Here is a 25,493-nt window from a genome sequence, read left to right on the forward strand (position 1 = left end):
AAGTAGTCTGGACAGAGGCAATACTCCTAACTTCAGATAAAGGATTGTCCTGATCTTTAATCTTCTGTAGCCACAGAAGTAGCCGCCCTTCTCTGTCCCTCAGAGTCTTTTATGGGAAAGTTTTGCAAATCTTGCAGTCTCTCACCTGGTGGTCAGGATACAAGCAGTAAATGCACTTCTTGTGGGGATCTTCTGAAAACAGCCTGAGCTTCCCACAAGATTCACAAGGTGGAAAGAGAGATTTCTTTGAAGAAGACATCATAAAATGAAGAATTCCTTAAGAAACCAGAGAAATACTGAGCAGAGCTCAGGGAGACTCCCTTCACACGACGTGAGGTAGAAAATCTGAGAGCCTGAGCCTCTGAGGAGAACATTCTGGGTGGTGCTGTCGCCTGATTGGCTGTAGTTTGGTCTATATATAATGACTTGGACGAGTCATGAAAGTGGAGGAATTTTTTCCTTTTGAGTTCTGGCTACTTTACTTCCTGGTTCTAGGTTACCTATGATATGGTTTCTATATGCATATATATCGCTATTTTTATGTACCGTGGGACTCCAGATCAGATGACGGGGAATGATTCAGGCATGTGAATCTATGAAAGATACCCCAATACTGGAGAAGTGCCATCCCCTTCCCCATCCAAGCAGGCTCAAATCACAGTGGGATTCTTTTTGACATTACAGTGTCTAGTCCTGCTGGAGTGTCAAATCAATCTTGACAGATCTACTGGGGTTTTACAAAAAACACTTGGGGCACATTGCGAAGGGTGAGAACAGGATGCAAGACAAGTCTTGTATATCTACGGTCTGGTTGCTGAACAATTCAGCTTTTGTCTTACCAGACTTCTGTCTCTGGGTTTATTGGGAGTACAACAACTGCCCCAACTGGATTTTAGTTTGAGATGTGGGAGGATACTAGGATCACCATAGTAATACAACCATTGACTCTGCTTCTAAGAGCTATTCCTACTTAAAATCTTTAAAATGTATATCTTCAGTTCCGCTGATTGGAATTTTGCCATTTAGGTGTCATTTTGTTTATTTAATTTGGCTAGTTTTCAAATTCAGTTTCGATTTTTATTGATTTGTATAAACATCTTTATAACTGTTTTGGTATGGATTAAATACTTTGCACATTGCCCTAAGTTAAGCCTGTGTGCTATAGCTACCAGCCTTGCCTGTATAAAAATTCATTTTAGCCCCAGGTTGCATTATGTGACAAAGAACTTACCTCTCACCTACCCAAAGGGGAACACTTCAACATATACAGAAACCAACTGGAAGAGTTAATCCCTACATTTATCTAAATAAAAGTCCTCTTCTATGATAAATATGAAGGAGGTTTGGGTTTCCCTCATGTCGAACACTATGTAGGTGCTGCCCAATTACAGCCCTTGATTGAACTAACGAGGCCTAACAGCCCTGAACGCAAAGTAAACTTGGAATTTGCATTTTCACCACAACCAGTATATATATTGCCAGAGCTCCTTCCAAGATCGAGAGAGCATAAGAATCTCCTAGAAACAACAGATTATGCTCCATTTTGTGAACCCACTGGAATGACCATGTACCCTTCCCCAATGTATTACATAACACAGACTTCACATTGGAACAGATAAAGGCTTTGGCAATGGGTTAAAAAAAAAAGACAATAACTATAGCCAATCTGTTTGAAAAAGGTAAACCTGTCCTGATGGGATCATTATGTCAGCGTTGGACAAAAATAGCGCACAATCCCTTCTGCTACACACAGGATCACTTCAAAAGGTATCAGGGAAGCAATCAAATGAGACCTCCTCACACCTGAAGAAGCTATGCTGGTTGAACACATCACAAACAAGGCTACATTTAGTTGGACCCCCACCTTCGGCTAAGCCAGTATATTCTGTCAAATTGGAAGAGGAACTGGGCAATGAAATGGATGAAACCTCATGCCTTCATATCTGGAAGTGCACCCCTTCTCTTCCATATACACTCAATGTAAGGAAAGTGGTTATACAAATTATAATACAACTGTATTTAACCCCTGTTCGCCATTATCTTGAACACTAATGTATTGAGCACTCACACCAAAGCACGCCTCACAGCTAGAGGAAAAGGAAGGGGAAAAGGAAGGGAAAAAAAGAGGAAAAGGAAGGGGAAAAAAAGACAAATACAATTGCTTACAGAAGGGTCTTCATTTTATGCAGGAGATGGATTAATCACCACTCCTATAGGCATAAAGGGTGGACTGGTGAACACCCAGCAATCCAGGATGAGCTAAATGCTCCAATTTGAACATGTTTCTTTCTGGTATCCATTGTTCTCGCTGACAGGAAAACCTCCACAGTCTTCCAAGATGATGAGGTGGCAGAATTCTATTAAGTAAAGAGACATGCTGCATGGTCCAGGGAAACAGGATAGTAGTGCAAACTCTGGCCTTGTTATCAGATGAGAAGGAGTGAATAAACTTTAAATCCGCATGTTTTCTGTATGGACTTCAACAGTAACCATGTCTACCACCGCAGCCTGGCATATGGCAGACTGATAAGAAACGTGCAGTACTCTGCTCATCAAACTGGTAAGAAATAGAATAGAGCAAACACAAGGAGATGATGGACGGAGTGCTTTGGGTTGAATCCATCATCATTCTTTAGCTCACTTCGCCACCTCACTTCAGACCCAGCTATATGCAAATCAGTCTTGGCCCTGTCCCTCATGGGAACAGTCCAGCCCGAAATGCCAAGCCAGAACCGGAAACAAGCATCCCGGGACCAGTTTCTGGGGAACTGAGGTGGCGAAGAAGGATGATGGATTCAACCCAGATCTGTGACTGGGGGTGAGTGTTAGAAAAGTTTCAGCACTCTGACCATCATCTCTTTGTGTTTGCTTTGTTCGCCCTAAGTTGGCAGGGTATGCCCAGACGTGGGTCCCTTGCTCACTTTGCCCCTGGATTCAAGCTAGCCTGGCTGAAGAGGGGTGTAACCCCAAAACCGGTCCCAGGATGCTTGTTTCCAGTTCAGGATAGACCTGGCTTGGCAGTTCGGGCTGGACTGTTACCATGAGGCACAGGGACTGATGTGCATATAGCTGGGTCTGAACTGAGGTGGCGAGGTGAGCTAAAGAACGATTATGGATTCAACCCAGATCTGTGACTGGGGGTGAGTGTTTGAAAAGTTTCCGCACTCCGTCCATCATCTCTTTGTGTTTGCCAAGAAGCAGAATAGGCCAACAAAAATGGCCCTCAACAGGGAGATTCCCCTTCCTCAAATTTGTTCTGCAAAATGTAATCATCAAGCTCCTACACCTCATCCTGGCTTAGAACATCTGCCAGATCCTTTACCACGCTTAGAATTGGTTTATATGTGAGAAGATGCTGAAAGACCCATTTCCTCAGCTTCAGAGGAACTGGAGAAATAACTAAATGTTTCATCAGTCCTCAAGCAATGCATCAGTGTAAGCATTCTCTGTGGTTTGAAGACTTGAAAAGGCAAAACTAACCTCAAGTTGCTCTGATTTTCCCCCGCCCACCACCACTGTAAAACAATCCTGAACATGGGATTAACAGAAGTTCTGTTCTCTAAGTGTCCCACATTACACGGTCATGGGGCATAAAAAGACTTCTATATCTGCAGTGAGAAATTCTGATGTTCTTCAATGTATCTTGGTTAAGTTTAAAAGGTGCACAATAATATCTTTAACTGTCATATGCTCGGCACTGAGGTGTTGAAAACTGCTCCTAGAAACAAAGCGCCAGACGTACTATGAAAGTCGCTGGACAAAGCAGACGCAATTGCGTACCAACTTTTTGCAACCAATGTTTTATTATGAGGGCTGACCTATGTATTAACAAGTCGGTTTACATAATAAAGAATCACAGATATTTATTAGGCAGGCAGCAAAATGCAACCACCTGTGATCGGCCACAACCACAGGGATGGTGGCCTGCAAGGGAATGCAGACCACTCTTCCAGTGATTGCATTATAAAACTGGCAAACTGATATCTTATTTTCTTTATTTTTTAAGCGGGCCAAGTTCCTTAGAGGAATTAGTGCTTGTTCATTTATTTAAAAAATTTCTGTTTTGAACAACTTCGGTGACCGTAGGAAGTGGTCCCCTAATACCCAGAGGGGGACATTTCCTTTTTGTGAATTAGTTACTACCCCTAACTTGGGAGTTAACTGATCAATACTTTGTGACCGTGATTTATGATCGTAAACCACTGACAAGTTACTAGATTACAGTTTGTAAGGAACGCGCTTAACAAGCCCCTTCCAAATTGTAATTAAGGAATGATTGAGACTTATTTTGTGATTCAGAAATAGTTACACGTTCAAAACTTACACATGCAACAGTACATACGTAAACTGCTTTTTGCAGCCACAACCCCTGTATTTTAGTGAATCTGAAGGGTTTGAGATGCCAAAAACATTTTTTCCATTTGGCCCTAGATTCTTCGGATAGGATATAGTACTGGTATTTTGTATTCACTATCAGGCTCAGAAATTGCAAGAACCTTAATGTACTACTTGCAGCATTGACTGCTCCCTTGAAGAAAGTAGTTTTATCAGCCACTTCCTGAAACTTCTGGAGATTGGCACTCACTGAAGAGGTGCATTTTGGGCACCAACCTTAGAACAAACTAAATATGCAATACTAGCCGATTCACGATCTATCAATGCTTCTAATGATGCATTGTGTGGATAAGAATAAGGAAGTATGCATACTCAAGATCTGTGATTAACCATTTCCAGATTTGTGCCTCCAGAGGCAGAGGTCCGGATCTCATTCTTCCCTAGCTTCTTCAGATAATGCATGGTCGTTGAATTTTCCATTTGAATATGGAGGGCGTTTGTCTTGGAAGACAGCAGGAAAGCCTTCAGGGCTAAATGTACTGCTCGCAACTCCATTAGGTTGATGTGGTAGGACTGTTCTTTCGGACACAAAAAAAAAAATTGAATCTGGAGGTGGTCCATGTGAGCACTACATCGAAAAAGGGTGCGTCTCTCTAAACGGTGAGTGATCCAGTAGAGGTAATGGGGGGGCATCAAATATATTGAAAATATATATACACCCATACACCATGATTTAATGGTACTTTATTTTATCTGAGACGCACTTTGCTAATCCGGGTCTATTTAGCCAATGTAGGCTTCTTACTATTTCATGAATTTTTGGACACTATTTCACAAAGATTACTACATGTAAGGACACATGTATGTAAATAACAAGTCAATATGTTTTATCATGAAGCAATGCTGCATTGAATGCATGTTGTGTATATTTTTTTCTATGTGATGTTTATGTGCATTGTTTGACGCACACAATAAATTGCATATATGGTGGTTTCTGAAGTAAAGATACCAAACAAAGTGATACAAGTCTTTATTGCTATATAATTATCATCGATGATCATTTGCGTTTAGACACATGCCTTTTTTCAATTTTGTAAGGTGATGGATTATTGAATTTAATTAAAGATATACGTGCGAGAGCTTGGAATGTGCAAAATCGTCTCTCCTCCGAAGTTAACACTCTTGTCTGCACTGTGTCTAAGATCGCTCCCAGGTAGTGAAGAAATTGAGCTGGCACAGAGACCGATTCCTGTAATATATGTAATCCCAGTTGATCGAGAGTCACAACAATTATTTGATAATATTGGCATGCTTGTTGATAAAATGATGCTTTGATGAGCCAGTCGTCTAAATACTAGATGAAAATTCCACTTTTCCTGAGGTAAACTGCAACCACCGCAATCCATTTGGTTAAAGTCAGTGGTACAGATCACAAAACAAAAAGGAGAACTTTGTATTGGTACTGTTCTCCTTATTGTGAACCTCAGAAATATCTGATGTTTTTTGGCTACTGGAATGTGAAAATCGGCATCTTGGAGATCTATTGAGCATAGCCAGTCCCCCTGATAGAGTATAGGTGAGATTTAACGGGGAGACAACATTATGAACTTTTTTTTTGCAACTCATTTGTTTACTTTTTGTTTTAGATCTATAGCAGGTCTGAACTTGATTTTTTGTCCCTTCTTCTTCACAAGAAAGTAATGGGAATACATTTCCATTCATTTGAGAGGAGTTGGAATCTTTTTCCATCGCATGTTCCTTAAGGCGGATGGAGACTTCCCGAGGGAATAGGGATGATTTCTTTGGTGGTATGGCTGGTGATTCCACGCATGATTTGTTCCATCTTTAACCTGCGCTTCGTGATGTGAGCTTGGAAATGGCTCTATTAATGTCATACTAGATACACATCTGCTCCAAAGGGACACCTGATAACATTGGATTGGCCGGGGTAGTGTGAACTGGATTCAGGACCATGTACTTGATCGTACTCACACTAAATTCTCTAGTCCCTTCATCTTAAAAAAGCTCTCAAATCGATCCAACAGTTTTTGGAGTACCATAGGGAATTTGGAAAAAAGGAGGGTGTCATCGGCAGCCATAAGAGCAAGCACCCTCATGTTTGCTAATCTGGCTGCATCATTGTTGTCTTATTGTTCCATTTATTTGACTATCCCATTAATATATCTGGAAAGAGTGTGGGGGCAAGTACACCCCCCTGTTTTACTCTTCTGTTGACAGGGAAAGGTTCTGAAAGCTCGCCGGTGTTGCCCCAACTTGCCTGCGCATAATTTCTAGTGTGTAGCCTTGCTATAAAGTCAATCAGGTAATTGAGCATCCCATCTCAGCAAGCACCCACCTGAGTAATGTGGCTGAGTGCAGGTCTACAAAAAAGACAAAGTCGACCCAATTCAAAGTGACGGTCTTCCGGTAGACCGCCTGTAAACGGAATACTTGATCAATGGTACTAGTGAACTCTCTGCATCCCGCCTGGAGAGGAGTCAAAACGTCCCCAGAATGAACTGTGGAGTATGCGGAGTCTGATTCAGATGGAAGTCGGAGTTATTTAATTAAAGAAAGCAATCCCACCATCTTCTCCTGTGAAGGAACATGGTGTCTCAACATCGAATCTTGTCTGATCGTCAAAATTCTTGACGTGGAAGGTGCCCTCCTCCTCGGCGTTGTGTGTTTTCTTGACGTAGATCCAGCTACTGACTGCGAGCAAGTAGGTGCTGTACACCTCTTCTTGATGCAAATTTCCTCGATGTTGAAATGGGACACGGTTTCTCACCAGATCTTTTATTATTGGATTTCCCCCTGCGGGAGTCCTCAGAGTGTGAGATGGGCACTGGTAGAGGGAAAAGTCTCTTCTTGCTCCCTTTGATGTCTCTCCAGCCAGGGAACCTTGCCTTATCTGGTGTTCCCCTTGACCATGCAGGCAAATCTTCTCTCGCTCCCACCAAGTACAACTGGTGAGTTTCCAACAGTGGTGACATGTCTGGGAATCATGAGAAAATGGCAAAGAGAGGATACTGATCCTTTGAGGGCCTGTTTTTGCCATTTTTCAGTCACATTCTAGGCATGTTTCAAAAAGAGATAACATTTTGAGAAAAGAATAGATATATTTCCAGACAGGAAAATATCTGAAAATACTGTTTGCGTCAAGTGACCTGCTTTTGAAAGGATTTCTGAAAAAAATATGAAGGGAAAAGCCTGAAGGCAGAGATCTGCTCTATATCCTGTCAGCAGGAGCTGAAAAAAAAAAAAAAAAAAAAGAACTGGGTAAAAGGCCACCTGCAGGGCATGCTGGAACACCTGAAGTGATGGTGCCCTTAAAAGGTACAATGATTTATTCTCATTGTTTAAATGCTGCGGCCTATGCAGTACATTGGCCGTACGTGCCCTAGGTTTTCCTACCATTTACTTTAAAGAAGTCAAAAGTGTTTGTGAAGGAAGTTTTGAAAAGGTCACTTAATTATTCTTAGTGACTTACCTTTTTGCTTACATTTTTTTAAAGTAAATTAATGTAATTGACAATACTCTGTTTTACGGCTGCAAACGGTATATTTTTGTCAGACGTACATCCTGACCTTTCCTAAGTAAGGTGAACATACCGTAAAAAATAAAAATTTGACTTTGAAAGAACTGCTCGGGGTTCCCTGAACGTGGGCGGGACTATTCAATGCTTATGATTACCAATGGAGATTTCATGAGTGAAAATAAAGCAGTATACATACTCAAGATGTGATCATCAAAATACCCCCTTTCTTACAAAATGATGAAGTGGTCATCCTGAATGTTTGCATCCTCAAAATCGTAAGTCGAAGGTTGGTTGTCGTTTTCCTGACTTTTTCTTTTACTAGGAAGAAGCTGGAATATAGTACCATTTATGCAGGCTTTTTGGGCTTTATGGCCCTTTAAGTCTTGGGCCTGCTCCAACAGGCACAGCTCAGCTTGAGGGACTCAGACTTGGCAGTTGGGCAGGACTATTCCTATTGTAGCAGGCTTAAGTTTGGTTAGAATTTGGCAGGATCAGGTCTTGATTAGAGGAGTGTGCAAAAAACTATGGTTTCCAATCCAGCTTTGGGTACCTCACGACATTAGTCCTGTGCTACATAACGTGCATTTGTAAAGCGCACATTCATCCATAGGCATCTTGGCGCTGAATAACACAACTCAATGGTACTCATTTTATCAACCTCAGATGGATGAAAGGCTAAGTGGACCCGCTAGGATTTTAACCTGTGATTTTAAGGTCAAACACAGGCCCCTGCAGAGGACGCTTTAGTCCACTGAGCCACCAGACCGTACAGGATTCAAGCTATACCTAACGGACAAGGTCCAAGTAGTCCAAAAGTGAACTATGGATGTTGGTCTTCCTCTTCCTGGAGGGGACCTCTCTAGTTTGGGATGAACTATTCTTAATAAAGTGGGAGCAATGCGGATGTGCATATAGCAGGTCTCGGTCAACAGAGGCACAGTGGGCGAAAAAACTTAATTCCGTCTGGAGTGATGGTCAGTGGCTTACATTCATTCTATGAGCATTTCTTCTGTCACTTTGGTGGTGGAAATTGTGCATACACATAATCCACCGTCTGTCACAGCAAGCCTAGGAAATCTGCAGTAACATATATTGTAGTATGACAAGTCTATCATGGACACAGTAGGTAATGTATATAAGTAACACTTGTCACTAGTACATAGTAAGAACGTTTCCTCTTCCTCCCATTCTACATCATCACTTAGTAAATGATTGATTTCTTCATATTATTCCCCATCAGCTATGACCAGTTAAATGCCTAATCAGCCGCGGTGGTAAAGTCTCAACTTTACTCAACTACGTACTCTTTCATGATTCTGTCCAATTAACAACGTTGCTTAGGTTGTCAATTATGGGAGAGGAGGTATAGGTTCTGTTCTTGTCCACACTCTGAAATGTGGAAATTATTTATTTTTTAATTCATAAGCACTCAAATTTACTACTTGTTAGAGGCAGATACCAAATCCTTTTTTTCTTTATTTTTAGATATTTCATATTGACAAGATAGAATTCGTACTTGTGAGCAAAAGCTGATTTTTTAAATCCAAGAACGAGGCTCACTCAATAATACTAGCCAACTGAGGTCAGTAAGTGATGAATGAAGTGTGAAGAGGTCATTGTACACAAACTGAAATTCTGCTTCTATCTAAGAACCAATACTCTTTGTCAATTTGAAAAGCTATAGGAATCCTTTCATTTTAACGATGGACTAATTCATATGAAAATAAGTTGTGTATTTTCAGAAATGAATTAAAGCTGGAATATTGTTTGTAACTCCTATGTAAAAATTGTACCTGTTTGTAGATCTGAATTTTAACGAACTGGAACCTTGCTTTGTATATGGCCATCTATAGATGTGGTTTTGGGGGGTGGGGTCTTGTGGGGATAAAATGCCCGTACATATCGCGATTTTCCAATTTCTCTTTTTTTGCGGTCATGAAACCTCTAATTAACTTGAATCTTTGGATAAAAGTATTTTACACAAAAAAAATACGTTCCTGCAACTATACTGGGTTTCCAATTCCTGGAGTAGCATCTTCCATTTTTCGGCCTCTTGAATCTAAGGAAAATGTGTAGGGAGAAGAGGCAGCAAAAGCACCAACCACATTTTTCGAGTTTATTTAGAAAGAGACCTTGACTATTTTGTTTTGTAATTTATCGGTATTAAAGAATTCTAACGGCGGTTTGTTATTACACAACTAAATGGTATACAGGTTTATCAACAATGGAAAGATATCTGGACCGATTTGTCAACTGTGGAATTCAAACATGTGACTTGCTGCTGACATAAGATCAAGCAACAGGTACATCAATGTCCTGCCTTAAATAGCCTTCTCAGAATGACACCTGCAGGTTACACACAATGAGCAAGAAGCCATCATCCTGGAATAGGAAAGACTGACCAACAGGTTAAACATATGTCTCTGTATTACGCACAGTAATGCGGTTTACTATTTCACCTTGATAAAGCAGTAAACCCTGCAACTAAGATGTACTGGTAAAACTACGGAGAATTCTCACTAAGGGGATATGACACCTCAAAAAACCTCTTGGTCCAGTATACACAAATATCCAGAGCTTTGCTAACAGAGCTTTAATTTAATCCTTGTTACTTCAGATTGTGAATATGATGTTTTTAAGGTGCATCAGTGTATAACATTTCTTTTTCATTTTTGTGTCTGCATCATTTGTGGTATGCTGGGACTGGTTTTATTTAAATACAGGCAACAGACCACTGACATTTCCTTGTTTCCTCACCACATTCATATTAGAGTTGAACTGGGTATAGTCAACATCTGCAGCGCAGACTCCACTGCAGAAAACGCACATTTAATTGCCCTTTCTTAGTTTTCTGTATATTGTGGACATTCTGCAGGTTATTTCATTTTGGAGATCATCCATCTCTGCTGCCTTTCTATGAGAAATAAAGTGTAGAAACGCCAGAAACGAAGGACTGACTAGGGTCCACGAGGCATACAACTAGAGGGGCCGATCAAACTATGCCAGCAGCATTCCCGGCACCGACTGAAGTATTCATTAATTTTAATAACAGCCCGCCTGAGTTGCCAGCTGCACTTAGTAATGGACACATGCATAGCAACTCTGTGCATGAATGCTGTCCTTCTGACCCTGTGAGACTCCTGTCCTCTATACAATGTACTATTGGGTGTAATGGTGAAGTAGACACACTCGGATTTATGAATATTTGAACTCCGGGTTCTCTGAATACGGAGAGGTTCATGGCTTCCACTGCAACTGGTGCCATTTACCAAGGAGTATACAAGAAGAACAAGTTACTTACCTTCGGTAACGCATTTTCTGGTGGATACAGTATTGCCTGTGGATTCCTCACCTTGTGAATATCCCTACGCCAGCAACATTCGGAAACTTTTGTAGCAGTCCACGCCGATGGGGTCGAAGACTACGTCACAGAGACACGGCTCCGCTCGCGACTCCGCTGACGTCACCGGCTCCATAAGAAGACCTCGTCGGCGTGATGACGTCAGTTCCGCCCTTTTTTCCGTGCCTTCGAGGCACATGGACGGACTGACAGCAATATATACACAGTATACCCAGTACATAATATACAAAGCAACACACACAGTGTGGAGAATAAGTAGAAAGACAAAAGAAACAACACAATGCCTTTGACAGTAATAAACATAACTTGAAACACCATCATATACTGAAGGTATACCAGGGTGGACAACGGGGAGGCGGGTGGGTCAGTGAGGAATCCACAGGCAGATACTGTATCCACCAGAAAAAGCGTTACCGAAGGTAAGTAACTTGTTCTTCTGATGGATACATCTGCCAGTGGATTCCTCACCTTGTGAATAGATTCCCACAGCAGTCCCCACTCCCAGAGGAGGGTGTCCACCCTTCTATACCAGAAAGTCCTGAAGGACGGAACAAGCAGTGTCCGTCCCTCCTCACCTCGGTGTTCAAGCAATAATGTTTTGCAAAGGTGTGAAGGGAGGCCCAAGTTGCCGCCCTACGAATGTCCTCCACAGGAACACCCCTAGACAAAGCAGAAGTGGAAGACTTTGCTCTAGTGGAATGAGCCCTTAAACCCTCTGGAGGTTCCTTACCAGCCAGGGAGTAGCATATCTTGATGAACAAGACAATCCATCTGGAAAGGGTGCGCTTGTGCACCGCTCGACCTTTCCTGCAGCCAACAAAGCCCACGAAGAGCTGGTCATCAACTCTGAAGTCCTTAGTCCTGTCCAGGTAGAAGCTCACCGCCCTCTTAGGGTCCAAGCGGTGAAGTCTCTCCTCCTCCTTGGAAGGGTGAGGGGGAGGGTAGAAGGAAGGAAGGGTAATGGACTGCCCCAGATGGAAAGGAGTTACCACCTTAGGCAGAAATGCAGCCCTGGTCCTGAGTACCATTCTTTCAGCATGAACGGTCAAAAACGGGGGTTTTGAACTTAGAGCTTGAAGCTCACTTACCCTCCTTGCCGATGTGATTGCAATGAGAAAGACCGTCTTAAAAGACAACAGTCTCAAGGGACACTTGTGTAAGGGCTCGAAGGGAGAACCCGTAAGATAAGTCAAGACAAGTTTTAAGTCCCATTGAGGCACAATAAAGGGAGTAGGAGGAAACCTGTTTGTAAGGCCCTTAAGAAAACGAAGAACAATAGGTGATTTGAATAATGACGGCTGATCCGGCAAGCAAAGGAAAGCCGACAAAGCCGATAAGTATCCTTTTACAGTAGCCACAGCAAAGCCTTGCTGAGCAAGAGAAAGGGCAAACTGTAAAATGTTAGATAGACGGGCCTTCAAAGGATCAATTGACTTCTCTCCACACCAGAGAACAAATTTAGACCACCTATATGAATATATAGATTTGGTGGAATGACGCCTGGCAGACAAAATTACATCTACCACATCAGGTGGGAGAGAAAAAGAATTCAGGTTGCCCCGTTCAATCTCCAGGCATGAAGGTGTAAGCTCTGGAGGCGGGGGTGTAGAACCTCCGATTGCGAGAGGAGGTCTGCCCTCGGAGGGAGACGGAGCGGAGGGCACGAGGAAAGGCGGAGAAGATCTGAATACCACACCCTTCTTGGCCAATCCGGGGCGATCAATATAACTTGGGCCCGGTCTTGGCGAATCTTCCTCAGAACCAGAGGAATCAAGGGTATGGGAGGAAACGCGTAAAGGAGTCAAGAGCCCCAACTCAACTGAAACGCGTCCCCCAATGCTCCCTGCATCGGATACTGGAGACTGCAGAATGACGGGCAGTGAGCATTCTCGTGAGTGGCGAACAGATCCACCCGAGGAGTTCCCCACATCCGAAAGACGTGACGAACCACCTCCGGATGGAGCCTCCACTCGTGGTCGGCGGAGAACTGCCGACTGAGAATGTCCGCGCGCAAGATGATTTGCCATCAGACAAATCTGATGGTCCTGAGCCCAGGACCATAGACACAGAGCCTCTCTGCAGAGACAATGCAACCCCACACCTCCCTGTTTGTTGATATACCACATCGCGGTAGTGTTGTCCGTCAGGACTTGAACAGACTGACCGCGAAGGGAAGGGAGGAAGGTCTTGAGCGCCAAACGAATCGCCCGCAATTCCAGAAGGTTGATGTGAAGCAACCTTTCCTCTGGAGACCAAAGACCCTTGATCTCCAGATCCCCCAGATGAGCACCCCACCCTAAAGTGGATGCATCCGTAATCACTGTGGCCACCGATGGAGGTAGATGGAAGGGCTTTCCTTGGGACAGATTGCCCTCCACGCTCCACCAAGACAGATCCGCCGCAGCTTCTCTGGAGATCCTCACAGACTCCCTGAGATCTCCCTTGTGCTGATACCACTGCCTGCGGAGGCACCACTGGAGCGCCCTCATGTGCCAGCGTGCATGGTTGACCAACAGAATGCAGGAAGCAAACAGGCCGAGCAGGCGAAGGACTTTCAGAACTGGAACGACCACTCCATTGTAAAACAAAGGAATCATTTGCTGTATGTCGAGAATCCTTTGAGGAGGAAGGAATGCCCGACACACAGTAGTGTCCAGTACCGCACCTATGAACAGGTTGCGCTGAGAGGGCACCAGGTGAGATTTGGGCACGTTTATCGAGAAACCCAATTTGTACAACAGCTGAGTTGTATCCTGCAGATGATGTAGCACCTTCTCCGGTGACTCCGCTTTTATCAGCCAGTCGTCCAGATAGGGGAAAACCGAGATCCCCGACCTTCTGAGATGGGCTGCCACCACTGCCATCACCTTCGTGAAGACTCGGGGTGCAGTAGTAAGACCAAACGGAAGGACCGCAAACTGATAATGTTGTGATCCTACCGTAAACCGGAGATACTTCCTGTGCGACTTCAGGATGGGGATGTGAAAATACGCATCCTGCAAGTCGATCGACACCATCCAGTCCTCCTGATTCAGCGCTTGAAGAACCTCAGCAAGGGTGAGCATCTTGAACTTCTCCTGTTTAGAAAAAGATTCAAGATTCTGAGGTCCAATATCGGACGCAATCTGCCGTCCTTTTTCGGAATCAGGAAATACCGGGAGTAGCATCCCTGACCCCTCTCCTGCTCCGGAACCACCTCTATCGCACCTTTTTGAAACAACTTCAGGACTTCCTCCTGCAGGAGAAGACGGTGGTCCTCCGAGCAAGCCCCTTGACAAGGACGGTAATTTGGAGGGAATTCCCGAAAGGGAAGGGCGTACCCATTTTCTACAAGACCCAGAACCCAGAGATCTGTAGTTACAGATTCCCAATCTTGCAGAAAATGGGTAAGCCGGCCGCCCCACAGGACCAGCATGATCCAGAATGGCGGATCTAGGGCTGTTTTGTGGTGGTGGGAGGGGCCGAGGAGGAGGAGAGTTGACGGCCACGTGACGACCCCTGATTCTACCTCTGTAACCTTTGGACACAGAGCTTTGCTGCTGTTGCTGCTGCTGAGTCTGTCTGTATGAACGAAAGGATGCCCTTCCGAAGCCTCTGTATCTTTTAAAAGACCCCATTGACTGGGTTTGAAGGCCCAAAGACCTAGCGGCAGCCTTGCTCTCCTTAAAGCGTTCAAGAGCAGCATCAGCCTTCTTACCAAACAAACCAGACCCATCAAATGGCAGGTTCAACAAAGTCGACTGCACATCCAGGGAGAACTCAGAAGTCTTCAGCCACGCACTCCTCCTGGTGGCAACAGAAGACCCCATGACTCTTGCTACTGAGTCTGCCGTGTCCAGCCCACTTCGTATTACTTGGCGTGCTGCCGCCTGGGCATCAGTCAAAACTTAATTGAAGCCGGCTCTATCCTCCTCAGAAAGCTTTGGCGCCAATTTCTTCGCCGAGTCCATGAGCGCATGGATATAGCATCCCAACAGGCAAGTCGCATTTGTCGACTTAAGGGCCATGCTGGCCGATGAAAAGACCTTCTTGGCCGACTGGTCTACCTTTTTAGCTTCTCTGTCCCCTGGAACCTGAGGGAAAGCACCCTTAGATTTACCCTAACAAGCCGCCTGAACCACCAGGCTCTCGGGCGATGGGTGCAACGTTAAAAACTCAGGATCCCCAGGAGCCGCCCTATACCTTCTTGCGACCGTCTTAGAGACTGCAGGAGCAGAAAAAGGCTTACGCCATACCTCCAGAACAGGGTCAATAATGGCCTCATTAAAGGGCAACAAAGGCTCCGAAACTGTAGTGGGCGAATGCAGCACCTCAGTCAGAATATTCGATCTGAACTCCGTAGTTGGCAACTGAAGATCTAGCAGCTCCGCAGCCTTTCTGATGACCGCATGATACGGAGCCACATCTTTTGAGCGTTCATCTGAAGGTGGAGTGATTTCCCACTCAGGAGACAAATCCAGTCCACTAGCCTCCTTAAGCTCCTCATACACCTCATCAGACTCAACCAGCTCTCCCTCTTCAGCTTCCTCCAAAAGGTACCTCCTTTCATCCACCACTCTGTGCTTCCCTTCTGGATCGAATCCGCACAAGCGGCGTCGGCGGCGCCGTGATCGAATCCGACGGCACCGAGCGTGGATCCGCAGAAGCAGCCGGCGTCGAACGAGGTCGAGCCGCCGAGGAAGATGGAAGCGGCGTCGACGTCCTCGGCGCTGGTAGATGCCAAGACGGCGTCGCTGGAAAAAACGGCATGAAAGGGGCCTGCGGATAGACCTGCGACACCCCCAAATTAAACACCATTGGACCCATCGGACCCGCAGGTGCACCAGTGGTGTACATGGCTCTCGCGAACACCCCATACATCGCATTCAGATATTGCGAGGGGTCCTGACCTGGCACAGGGAATGCAGGGTACTGGTCAGGCATCACTGGACTCGGGCCAACCGGCGCCGACGGTGGAACAAGCGGCGTCGCAGGCTCACCCGGGACTTGAAGACCCTCAACCGGGGCCGGAGACGGAGATGGAGTCGGAGATAGAGCCAGAGAGGGAGCCAGAGAGGGAGCCAGAGAGGGATCCAGAGATGGAACCGGCGTCGGGGATGGCATCGACGGAGCCGGCGAAGTCACTGGAGAAGAAGGACCAGGAGAATCCGGGACCGGTGAAGGAGACACGGATTCCTTTCGGCGTCGAGCCGGCGACTTCGACTTCGGAGCCGAACTTTTATCAGAATGATGATGAGAAGAATGCCTCCTCTTCTTCTTATGCTTCTTGGTTCGTGAAGCATGCCCCGAAGTCGACTTCGACGCCGACCTCGATCGTGACCTCGATCTTGACTTCCTTTTTCCTCTCTTTTCTTTTTTCATCTTAGCGATGAAAAGCTTCGCCTCCCTTTCTTTTAGAGCTTTGGAGCTCATCTTGCGACAGCAAGAGCAACCATCCACATCGCGGTCGGAAGAGAGTCACCAAACACAGTCTTCACGTGGATCTGTAATCGACATGTGTTTGCCACATTCCCGACAGGGCTTGAAACCCGACTTCTTCGTCGACATCTTCTTCGAAGAGAAACAGGGAAAACCCAGAAGAAAAACAAAGTAACAGTAAAGCTACCAACAGCAATTCCCGAAATCCGTTGGCGTCGACGGCGCGGAAAAAAGGGAACTGACGTCATCACGCCGACGAGGTCTTCTTATGGAGCCGGTGACGTCAGCGGAGTCGCGAGCGGAGCCGTGTCTCTGTGACGTCGTCTTCGACCCCATCGGCGTGAACTTCTACAAAAGTATCCGAATGTTGCTGGCGCAGGGATATTCACAAGGTGAGGAATCCACTGGCAGATGATGTATCCATCAGAAGATAAGTACCGAGTCTCTCTGAGCCATTTTTGTGGTACAATAGATCTTACAATGGAAAAGCTGTAATAACATCATACATTTTGGCTGTGTGCGGATTACTTTCTTCAGCAGGAGTGGAAAACGACCTGGAGTTAGGCAGGCTCTATTTGAGTCAAACGGAGCTTCTACCCACCTAGGAAAAGATTGCACAGCAAAAAAGTGAGGTGCTTGACAGAGGAGGAGAGAGAGGAGGGTGGAGAGACAGAAGAAAGAGAGGAAAAAAAGGAGAGATAACAGACACATAGGAGCTATATAGATAGAGATGACAGAAAGAAAGAAGCAACAGAGAAAGAATCAGAGACACAGAGTCAGTAGAGATGGAATCAAGAACAGCTCAAAGAAAAGAACTGATGAGAAATGGAGTGAGGGAAAAAACAAAAGGTAAGCAGAAAGGAGAAGACTGAATGGGACAGAAGTGAGAGACAAGTTGAGAAGACCAATTCCTTCTTCTGTTTTTAAGAGCGGGAACTGAGAAAGCAAAAAAATGAGGAAGCGGCGGAGACTGGTAATAAGGACAAAATCTAGTTTAAAAGACATAATAGGGATAGAGAAGAAAGATGTAGAGACACTGGAGATAGAGAGAAAAGAAAATAGACGGCGAGAGAAAACGAGAAAGGATAAAGATGAGAAAATACAGCGGGGAGAGCAGAGGAGACCTTAAACTTAAATGGTAGAAAACAGCATGGAAAGTACAAGGGGACAATGTGGACAGGTGGAAAAATTAAAGTTAGGAAGAATAAAAGATGAGAAAGGAGACTGGGAAAGATGCTGTAGAGATGTTTTAACATGAATACTGACCTTGTGTATGAATACTTATTATTGCTTCGGTTGTGTAAAAGTTTTACCACAGGCTAAAACAGAAGGAAACGAAATTGGGATGAAAATCAAATTAGTAGATCGATCTGCATCCATCCAACATAACTCTGCAACATTACTAAAATCCTACAACCCCACACTTCAAATGCCAGTCTAAATACAATCTGTTCTATTAGCTTACAACACTACCTTCGTGTTCTGCCAGTGGAACAGCTCTAGTGAATGGTGTAGGAGCTCTAGGTATGGGAGGCATTAGGCGATCAAGTAAGAATCATCGCTGTGAGAGAGCTGCAGATAATGAAGAGAAAGCTGGTTGTTGTGGTGCTTTAAAGTAGTGTGTGGCGGTTGACTGTGCAAGAGATGGTGGCATGATTCACAACAGTAAACTTACCCATTTAAGTTTACGCTTTTTCAGTGTTCACAAAGTGCAGAGATTCCACACATAAAATGATAGGACTGTCCTACTCAAAGACAGGGCTATCTTGTTATGTGCAGAGGTCTCTGCTTCTAGGATTGGCCTATCTTTTTATGTGCAGAGTTCTCTGCCCCGACTGTGGAGTCTCAGCACTGGTGAACTTACTACTAAAATGCAGTCTTGTGAATGCTGAAAAAGCGTAAGCTTAAACAAATGTGTACAACTAATCTTTGTGAACCAGGCCCAAAGAGAATGGAACAGAAACTCTTGCTGTGAGGGGGAGTATAGGGAATAGTGCAGGAACATCATCCATGAGCATATTGAGGAATGGTGCACTGTGCACATCAATCAGGAACTGGAATGGTGTTGAAGAGCAGGCTATAGGAGAGCTGAAGAGGGTGGTATTTGGGTGTTGGAGCACAAGTTGAAGGCGAGCTGTAGGAAATGCCACTTGTGCTCTGGATCCAGGACAGCAGCAGATAATGCTGTATGTAGGAGTGCTTTCTACAGTACTGCAGCGTATATTTGATTTCAATCTAGCCGCAGAAGGGCGTGAGGTGGTTACTTTACAGTTAGTGGAATCCTCACCTTGGCACAAGAAGAAATAATCTTCTGTTCTTCCTTCGGCGACGTTACCATCGGAATCAGGCACATGGGGTCGAAGCCCTCAATCTTTTGCTGGGGAGAAAGAGTTAGGTGGTTATGGTCAGATGAAGAGAACCCAAAAAGGCTAAAGCTCTTGAAAGAGCTCTTGAAAGAGCAAGAGAACATTGCTGTTAAATGATGTACATACTCTAGGATACTGGCTAGGTTCAAACTTGCATAGGCAGGAACCTGCTGGTGTCATATAATATCACAGCTGTAAGTCAACTGAACTTTGACAATATAAAGTTATCTTTTAGACTTCTTTGCTCCTCTTCTTATCTTGTACAGATCACAAAATCTGAAGAACCCCCATTGGCAGTCGCTCTCTCCTATTTGGTTACCGAATACTGAAATTCACAACTTTTAGAGATGAAGTCTGATAAGATGTACCTGTCTTTTTGAAAAAGTCTTCAGGCCGGACTGTTTCGGGAGGTTATTCAATGTTCTCTTCCGCCTTTTTTTCGATTTCTTTGTGCTAGGACATCCTCTTAGGGTATCAAAGCGTTCTACAAGTCTGTATTCAGTCAACTTTTTAGTATAGGACTCCTAGTCTTGCACATTATTTATGATCACGTCTAGCTTCATTTTGGTGGGTTAACAGAGAATTTGGTCTTAGACAGCCATTATACCAAAGCTTTTAGCAGCTGAGCACTACCTCCCTGATGCAGCTGCACACTTACCACACATGCCAGACAGCATACAGTGATAGTTGACAAAATGAGGAACTGCCCAGGAGGTGATTATACACTGGAGGTCTCGTGGACTAGGAGTACTGAAGTCACAGTTCAGATAACTTTATCGAGAAACAGGTGGACAACGGGGAGGCGGGCGGGACAGTGAGCAATCCACAGGCAGATACTGTATCCACCAGAAAAGGCGTTACCGAAGGCAAGTAACTTTTTCTTCTGATGGATACTTCTGCCTGTGGATTCCTCACCTTATGAATAGATTCCCAAAGCCATACCTTTCCTGGAGGAAGGTGTCCACCTGACTAGACCAAAAAATCTTGTTAAACAGAACGAGCAAAATGGTCATCCCTCCTAACCTCAGAGTCCAAGCAGTAATGCTTCGGAAAGGTGTGGAGGGAGGCCCAAGTTGCTGCCTTACAAATGTCATCAACAGGAACACCTCTAGCCAAAGCAGAAGATGTAGACTTACCTCTGGTGGAATGAGCTCTGATACCTTCAGGAGGGTCCTTCTTGGCCAAGGCGTAGCAAATCTTGATGCACAAGATAATCCACCTGGAGAGAGTCCTCTTGTGCTCAGCCTTGCCTTTCATTTTCCCAACATAGCCCACAAAGAGCTGATCGTCCAGTCTCAGATCTCTTGTCCGATCCAAATAAAAGATGACAGCTCTTTTAGGGTCCAAACGATGCAGTCTCTACTCCTCCTTGGAAGGGTGAGGCGGAGGATAGAAGTTACGTAAAGTAATGGATTGTCCCCAATGAAAAAGGGTAACCACCTTGGGAAGGAAAGCAGCCCTGGTCCTTAAGACCAACTTATCTGCATGAATGGTCAAGAATGGAGGTTTCGAACTAAGTGCCTGAAGCTCACTTACCCTCCTAGCCGAGGTAATGGCAATCAAGAAAACCGTTTTAAAAGAAAGAGGCCTCAACGGGCAAGTATGAAGAGGTTCAAACGGAGAACCCATTAAAAAGGTAAGAACGAGATTCAAATCCCACTGAGGCATAATGAAAGGCGTGGGAGGGAACTTATTTGTAAGACCCTTAATGAACCTCATGACAATGGGGGACTTAAATAAAGACGGCTGGTCCGGTAAACATAGAAAGGCCGACAAATAGCCCCTAACAGTGGCTACAGAACAACCTTGCTGATCCAAAGAAAGTGAAAACTCCAGAATATTAGACAAACAGGCCTTCAAAGGGTCAATGTCTCGATCTCCGCACCATCTAACAAATCGGGACCATCTGGAAGAGTAAACAGACTTAGTGGAGTGTCGCCTGGACGATAAAATAACATCCACTATATCCGGCGGGAGAGAGAAGGAACTCAGGTTGCCCCGTTCAATCTCCAGGCATGAAGGTGCAGGCTCTGGAGGTGGGGGTGTAGACCCGGTCCCTGCCACTGCGTGAGGAGGTCTGCCCTGAGAGGGAGACTGAGCGGAGGGTGCGATGAGAGGTGAAGATCTGTGTACCACACCCTTCTTGGCCAATCCAGGGCGATCAATATGACTTGGGGCCGGTCTTGGCGAATCTCCCTCAGAACCCCAGGAATCAAGGGTTTGGGAGGAAACGCGTAAAGGAGTTGCGAGCTCCAATCCAACTGAAACGTGTCCCCCAGCGCTCCCCGCATCGGATACTGAAGACTGCAGAACAACAGGCAGTGCGCGTTCTTGTCTGTGGCAAACAGGTCCAACTGAGGAGACCCCCACATCTGAAAGATGCGATGGACCACCTCCGGGTGAAGCCGCCACTCGTGGTCGGCCGAGTAACGCAGACTGAGACTGTCCGCACGTACATTCTGCACACCGGCCAGATGATTTGCAAACACACAAATCCGATGGTTTTGAGCCCAGGACCAGAGCCGCAGAGCCACTCGACAGACGATACGACCCTACACCTCCCTGTTTGTTGATATACCACATCGTGGTAGTGTCCGTCAGGACCTGAACCGACTGACCGCGAAGGGAAGGGAGGAAGGCCTTTAGTGCCAAACGAATCGCCCGCAATTTCAGCAGGTTAATATGAAGCAACATTTCCTCTGGAAACCAAAGACCTTTGACCTCCAGATTCCCCAGATGAGCACCCCACCCTAGAGTGGAGGCATCCGTGATCACTGTGGCCACCGGAGGAGGCTGAAAGGGCTTTCCTTGAGACAGGTTGCCCCGCACACTCCACCAAATCAGCTATGCTGCAGCTTCTCTGGAGATTTTGATCTTCTACCCGAGATCTCTGATGAGCTGATACCACTGCCTGCGGAGGCACCACTGGAATGCCCTCATGTGCCAGCGTGCATGGTTGACCAACCGAATGCAGGAAGCGAACAGACTGAGCAGGCAAAGAACCTTCAGGACTGGAACAGCTGCTCCATCGTGAAATAAAGGAATCATTTCCTGAATGTCGAGAATCCTCTGCGGAGGAGGGAAGGCTTGACACACAGAAGTGTCCAGTATTGCCCCTATGAACAGGCTGCGCTGAGAAGGCACCAGGTGAGATTTGGGTGCATTTATCGAAAAACCCAAATTGAATAACAGATTAGTTGTTACCTGCAAGTGGCGCGAAACCAACTCTGAAGAGTCCGCTTTCAACAGCCAGTCGTCCAGGTAGGCGAAAACAGGAACCCCTGACCTTCTGAGATGAGCCACTACCACCACCTTTGTAAAGACTCGAGGTGCGGAAGTAAGACCGAACGGAAGAACCGCAAACTGATAATGTTGCGACCCTACCGTGAACCGGAGATACTTCCGATGCTACTTCGGGATGGGAAGATGAAAATACGCATCCTGCAGATCGATGGACACCATCCAGTCTTCCTGTTGCAGCGCAAGAAGAACCTGAACCAAGGTCAACATTTTGAACTTTTCCTGTCTGAGGTAAAGATTCACAATCCTGAGGTCCAAGCCTTAATCGACCGTCCTTTTTGGGGATCAGGAAATACCGGGAGTAGCAACCCTGACCCCTTTCCTGCTCCGGAACCACCTCTATCGCACCTTTTTGTAGCAAGGTAAGAACTTCCTGCTGTAAAAGCAGTAAGTGGTCCTCTGAGCACCTACCCTGGCGAAGAGGGTAAGGAGGAGGAAACTCCAAAAAAGGGAGGGCGTACCCATTCTCTACAAGATTCAAGACCCAATGATCCGACGTGATCAGTCTCCACTCTTGTAGAAAATGGGACAGCCGACCTCCAACTGGACCAATATGTTCTAAGATGGGGGATCTAGAACTGCTTTCTGATGAACCAACGGTGGCGGGAGGGGAAGTAGAGGAAGAGGAGGAGGATTGTTGACGAGCTGCACCCCTGAGGCCTCTTTTATTCCTCCCTCTGTACGACTTGTATCAGGGATTCTGCTGTTGTGGGCCCTGTTGAGATTGCGGACAGCCACAAAAGGAAGCTGATCCCCCAAATCCATGATACCGCTTGTAGCCGTATCCTCTGGACTGCACCTGGAGGCCTAGAGACCTTGCAGTAGCCCTGCTGTCCTCAACACTCTAAGGCTGAGTCCTTCTTTGAACCAAAGAGTTTTGACACATCAAAGGGCAAATCCAGCAAAGTCGCCTGAACATCAGGTGAGAAACCAGACGAACGAAGCCAAGCCTGCCTCCTTGCAGCCACAGAAGATCCCATCACACAAGCTGCAGCAGTGTCCAGGCCTGATTGAATCACCTGATGTGCCGCAGCCTGCGAATCAGAAAGGACTTCATGAAATTAGCCTGATCCTCCTCAGGCAATTTAGGAGCTAGCTGCATGACTGAGTCCATTAAAGCATGGATATACCTTCCAAGAAGACAGGTAGCATTAGTGGATTTAAGAGCCATACTTGAAGAAGAGTACACCTTCTTTGCCGCCTGCTCAGTCTTTTTAGAATCCCTATCACCAAGAATGATAGGGAAAGAGCCAGAAGATTGCTTCGAACAAGAAGCCTGGCCAACTAGACTTTCCGGCGTAGGATGAGAGGATAAAAAAGCCGGATCACCAGGAGCAGGCCTGTACCTTCTAGAGATGGAGCGAGAAACCGCAGGAGCAGACAAAGGCTTCTGCCACACCTCTATTATTGATTCCGTAAAAGCATCCGTAAAGGGAAGCAACGGTTCAGAAGTTGAAGAAGAAGTATTAAGAACCTCCATAAGAATATTAGACTTCACCTCTGCTGAGGGAAGCTGTAGACCAAGCAAATCAGCCGCCTTCCTTATGACCACATGATAAGAAGCAATGTCTTGCACAACCCCAGCTTTCACAGAAGGGAGATTATACTCAGGAGAAGTATCCAAGCCACTAGCCTCGCGAAGGCCTTCAAACTCATCTATAGAATCAACAATCTCTCCTTCCCTCTGATTCTGTGTATATTCCTCCTCTTCAAGGAGCCTCTGCGCCTCTCTCCTAGAGCGTTGCTTAGGAATCGGCGTCAGCGATGCCTGTGAAGGCATAAACAACGTCGACTGAGGAGCCTCAGCTTCGAACCCCGACGTCGAACGAACTTGAGGCGGCACCTAGTCGACAGCCGAAGGAGTCAGAGGAGCCGAGAAATGTCAAGCCAGAGTCGAGGGAAAGCAAGGCATAAAGGGCGCTTGAGGATAAAATTGAGGAACACCCAAGTTAAAGGCCAAAGGACCCACGAGGCCCAAGGCACACCGGGTGGAGCACAGGCCCTGGCAAACATGGCAAACATCACATTCAGGAAATGCGAAGAATCTGCCCCAGGAGCAGGAAAAGGCGGATATGGATCCGTACCTTTCTGTGGTCGAGGTGGATGCTGCGGAGCCGGGAACGGCGCCTGCATAGGTAAAGCCACCCGGCCTGGAGACGACTCCCTAGGCACCGGAGACATCTCTGGAGCTGGTGAGTCTTCATGTAGCGAAGAGCCTTTCGAAGCCGGCAATACCAGATCCGGAGATGGAACCGGCGTCACCCGAGGAGAAGGAGATGGAGAAACTAAGTCCTTTCTTCGAGGCCGTTCAGCCGGAGTCGGCGACCTCAAGGCCCTAGTCTTCGAAGAACGGTGTTGAGAGCCATGCCTCCTCTTGGACCTCCTATGTTTCTTAGACTTCGATGTATGAGACGACAAAGACTTTGCCATCTTACGACCCCTTTTCTCCTTTTTGGCTTTGGCCATAAACAACTTAGCTTCACACTCCTTAATGGCCTTCAGATTCATCTTCCTGCATGGGTCCGTGATTGACATATGCCTGTCACACTCTCTGTAGGGTTTAAACCCTGTCTTCCTGGAAGTAGCCATCAGGAACCAACAAGAGATACACAGTTTCCCTCGAAGAAAATAGAGAGCCCTAAGAAAAACCGCTAAGCATCGATGGCGCGGAAAAAAGGGAACTGACTTCAGCATGCCGACGAGGTCCTCTTATGGCTCCGATGACGTCATACGGTGACGCAAGCGGAGCCGTGCTATTGTGACGGCCTCGTCGATGTGGGAGGGCTAGGGGTATTCATAAGGTGAGGAATCCACAGGCAGAAGTATCCATCAGAATTGTCTCATAAAGAGAGAATCTAGGATGCCAAGTGGACAAGACACGCTGGGCTTTCTCTACAACTGGAGGGCAACCAGAAATTCTGTTAAGGTGGATGGCATATCGCAATGGGAAATAAACGTGTTTACCCTGCAGTTATCAGGATTTGCCAGATGGTGGTAACTTGCAGCCCAAATACTAAGAATTTTCGGTTGGCAGGGATAGTAAAAGTACAGTGGCTCCAATCCCTAAACACTGTGTCCGGTGATTCAGAATACAATTACACGGCCCAAAACCTTCTAGCATGCTGGGTGAAAGTGCAAGAGGCAAATTCACTTTCAAATAGAAGGGGTGTACAGT

At 45.8% G+C, this 25,493-nt stretch overlaps 1 protein-coding gene across 1 annotated transcript in view; it reads right to left on the reverse strand.

Moving 5' to 3' along the window:
• KCTD13 (potassium channel tetramerization domain containing 13) overlaps positions 1–25,493 on the reverse strand; it is a 165,474-nt gene that overhangs the window by 57,706 nt on the left and 82,275 nt on the right. Inside the window, exons 4-5 of the mRNA XM_085618795.1 lie at positions 18,940–19,029; positions 17,919–17,971 (exon numbers count right to left, since the gene is read on the reverse strand). Of these exons, the coding sequence (XP_085474921.1) occupies positions 17,919–17,971; positions 18,940–19,029 (143 nt within the window). The remainder of the gene's footprint in view (positions 1–17,918; positions 17,972–18,939; positions 19,030–25,493) is intronic.

Source organism: Triturus cristatus, chromosome 7 (assembly GCF_964204655.1).
Source record: "Triturus cristatus chromosome 7, aTriCri1.1, whole genome shotgun sequence".
Classification (NCBI taxonomy): Eukaryota; Metazoa; Chordata; class Amphibia; order Caudata; family Salamandridae; genus Triturus; species Triturus cristatus.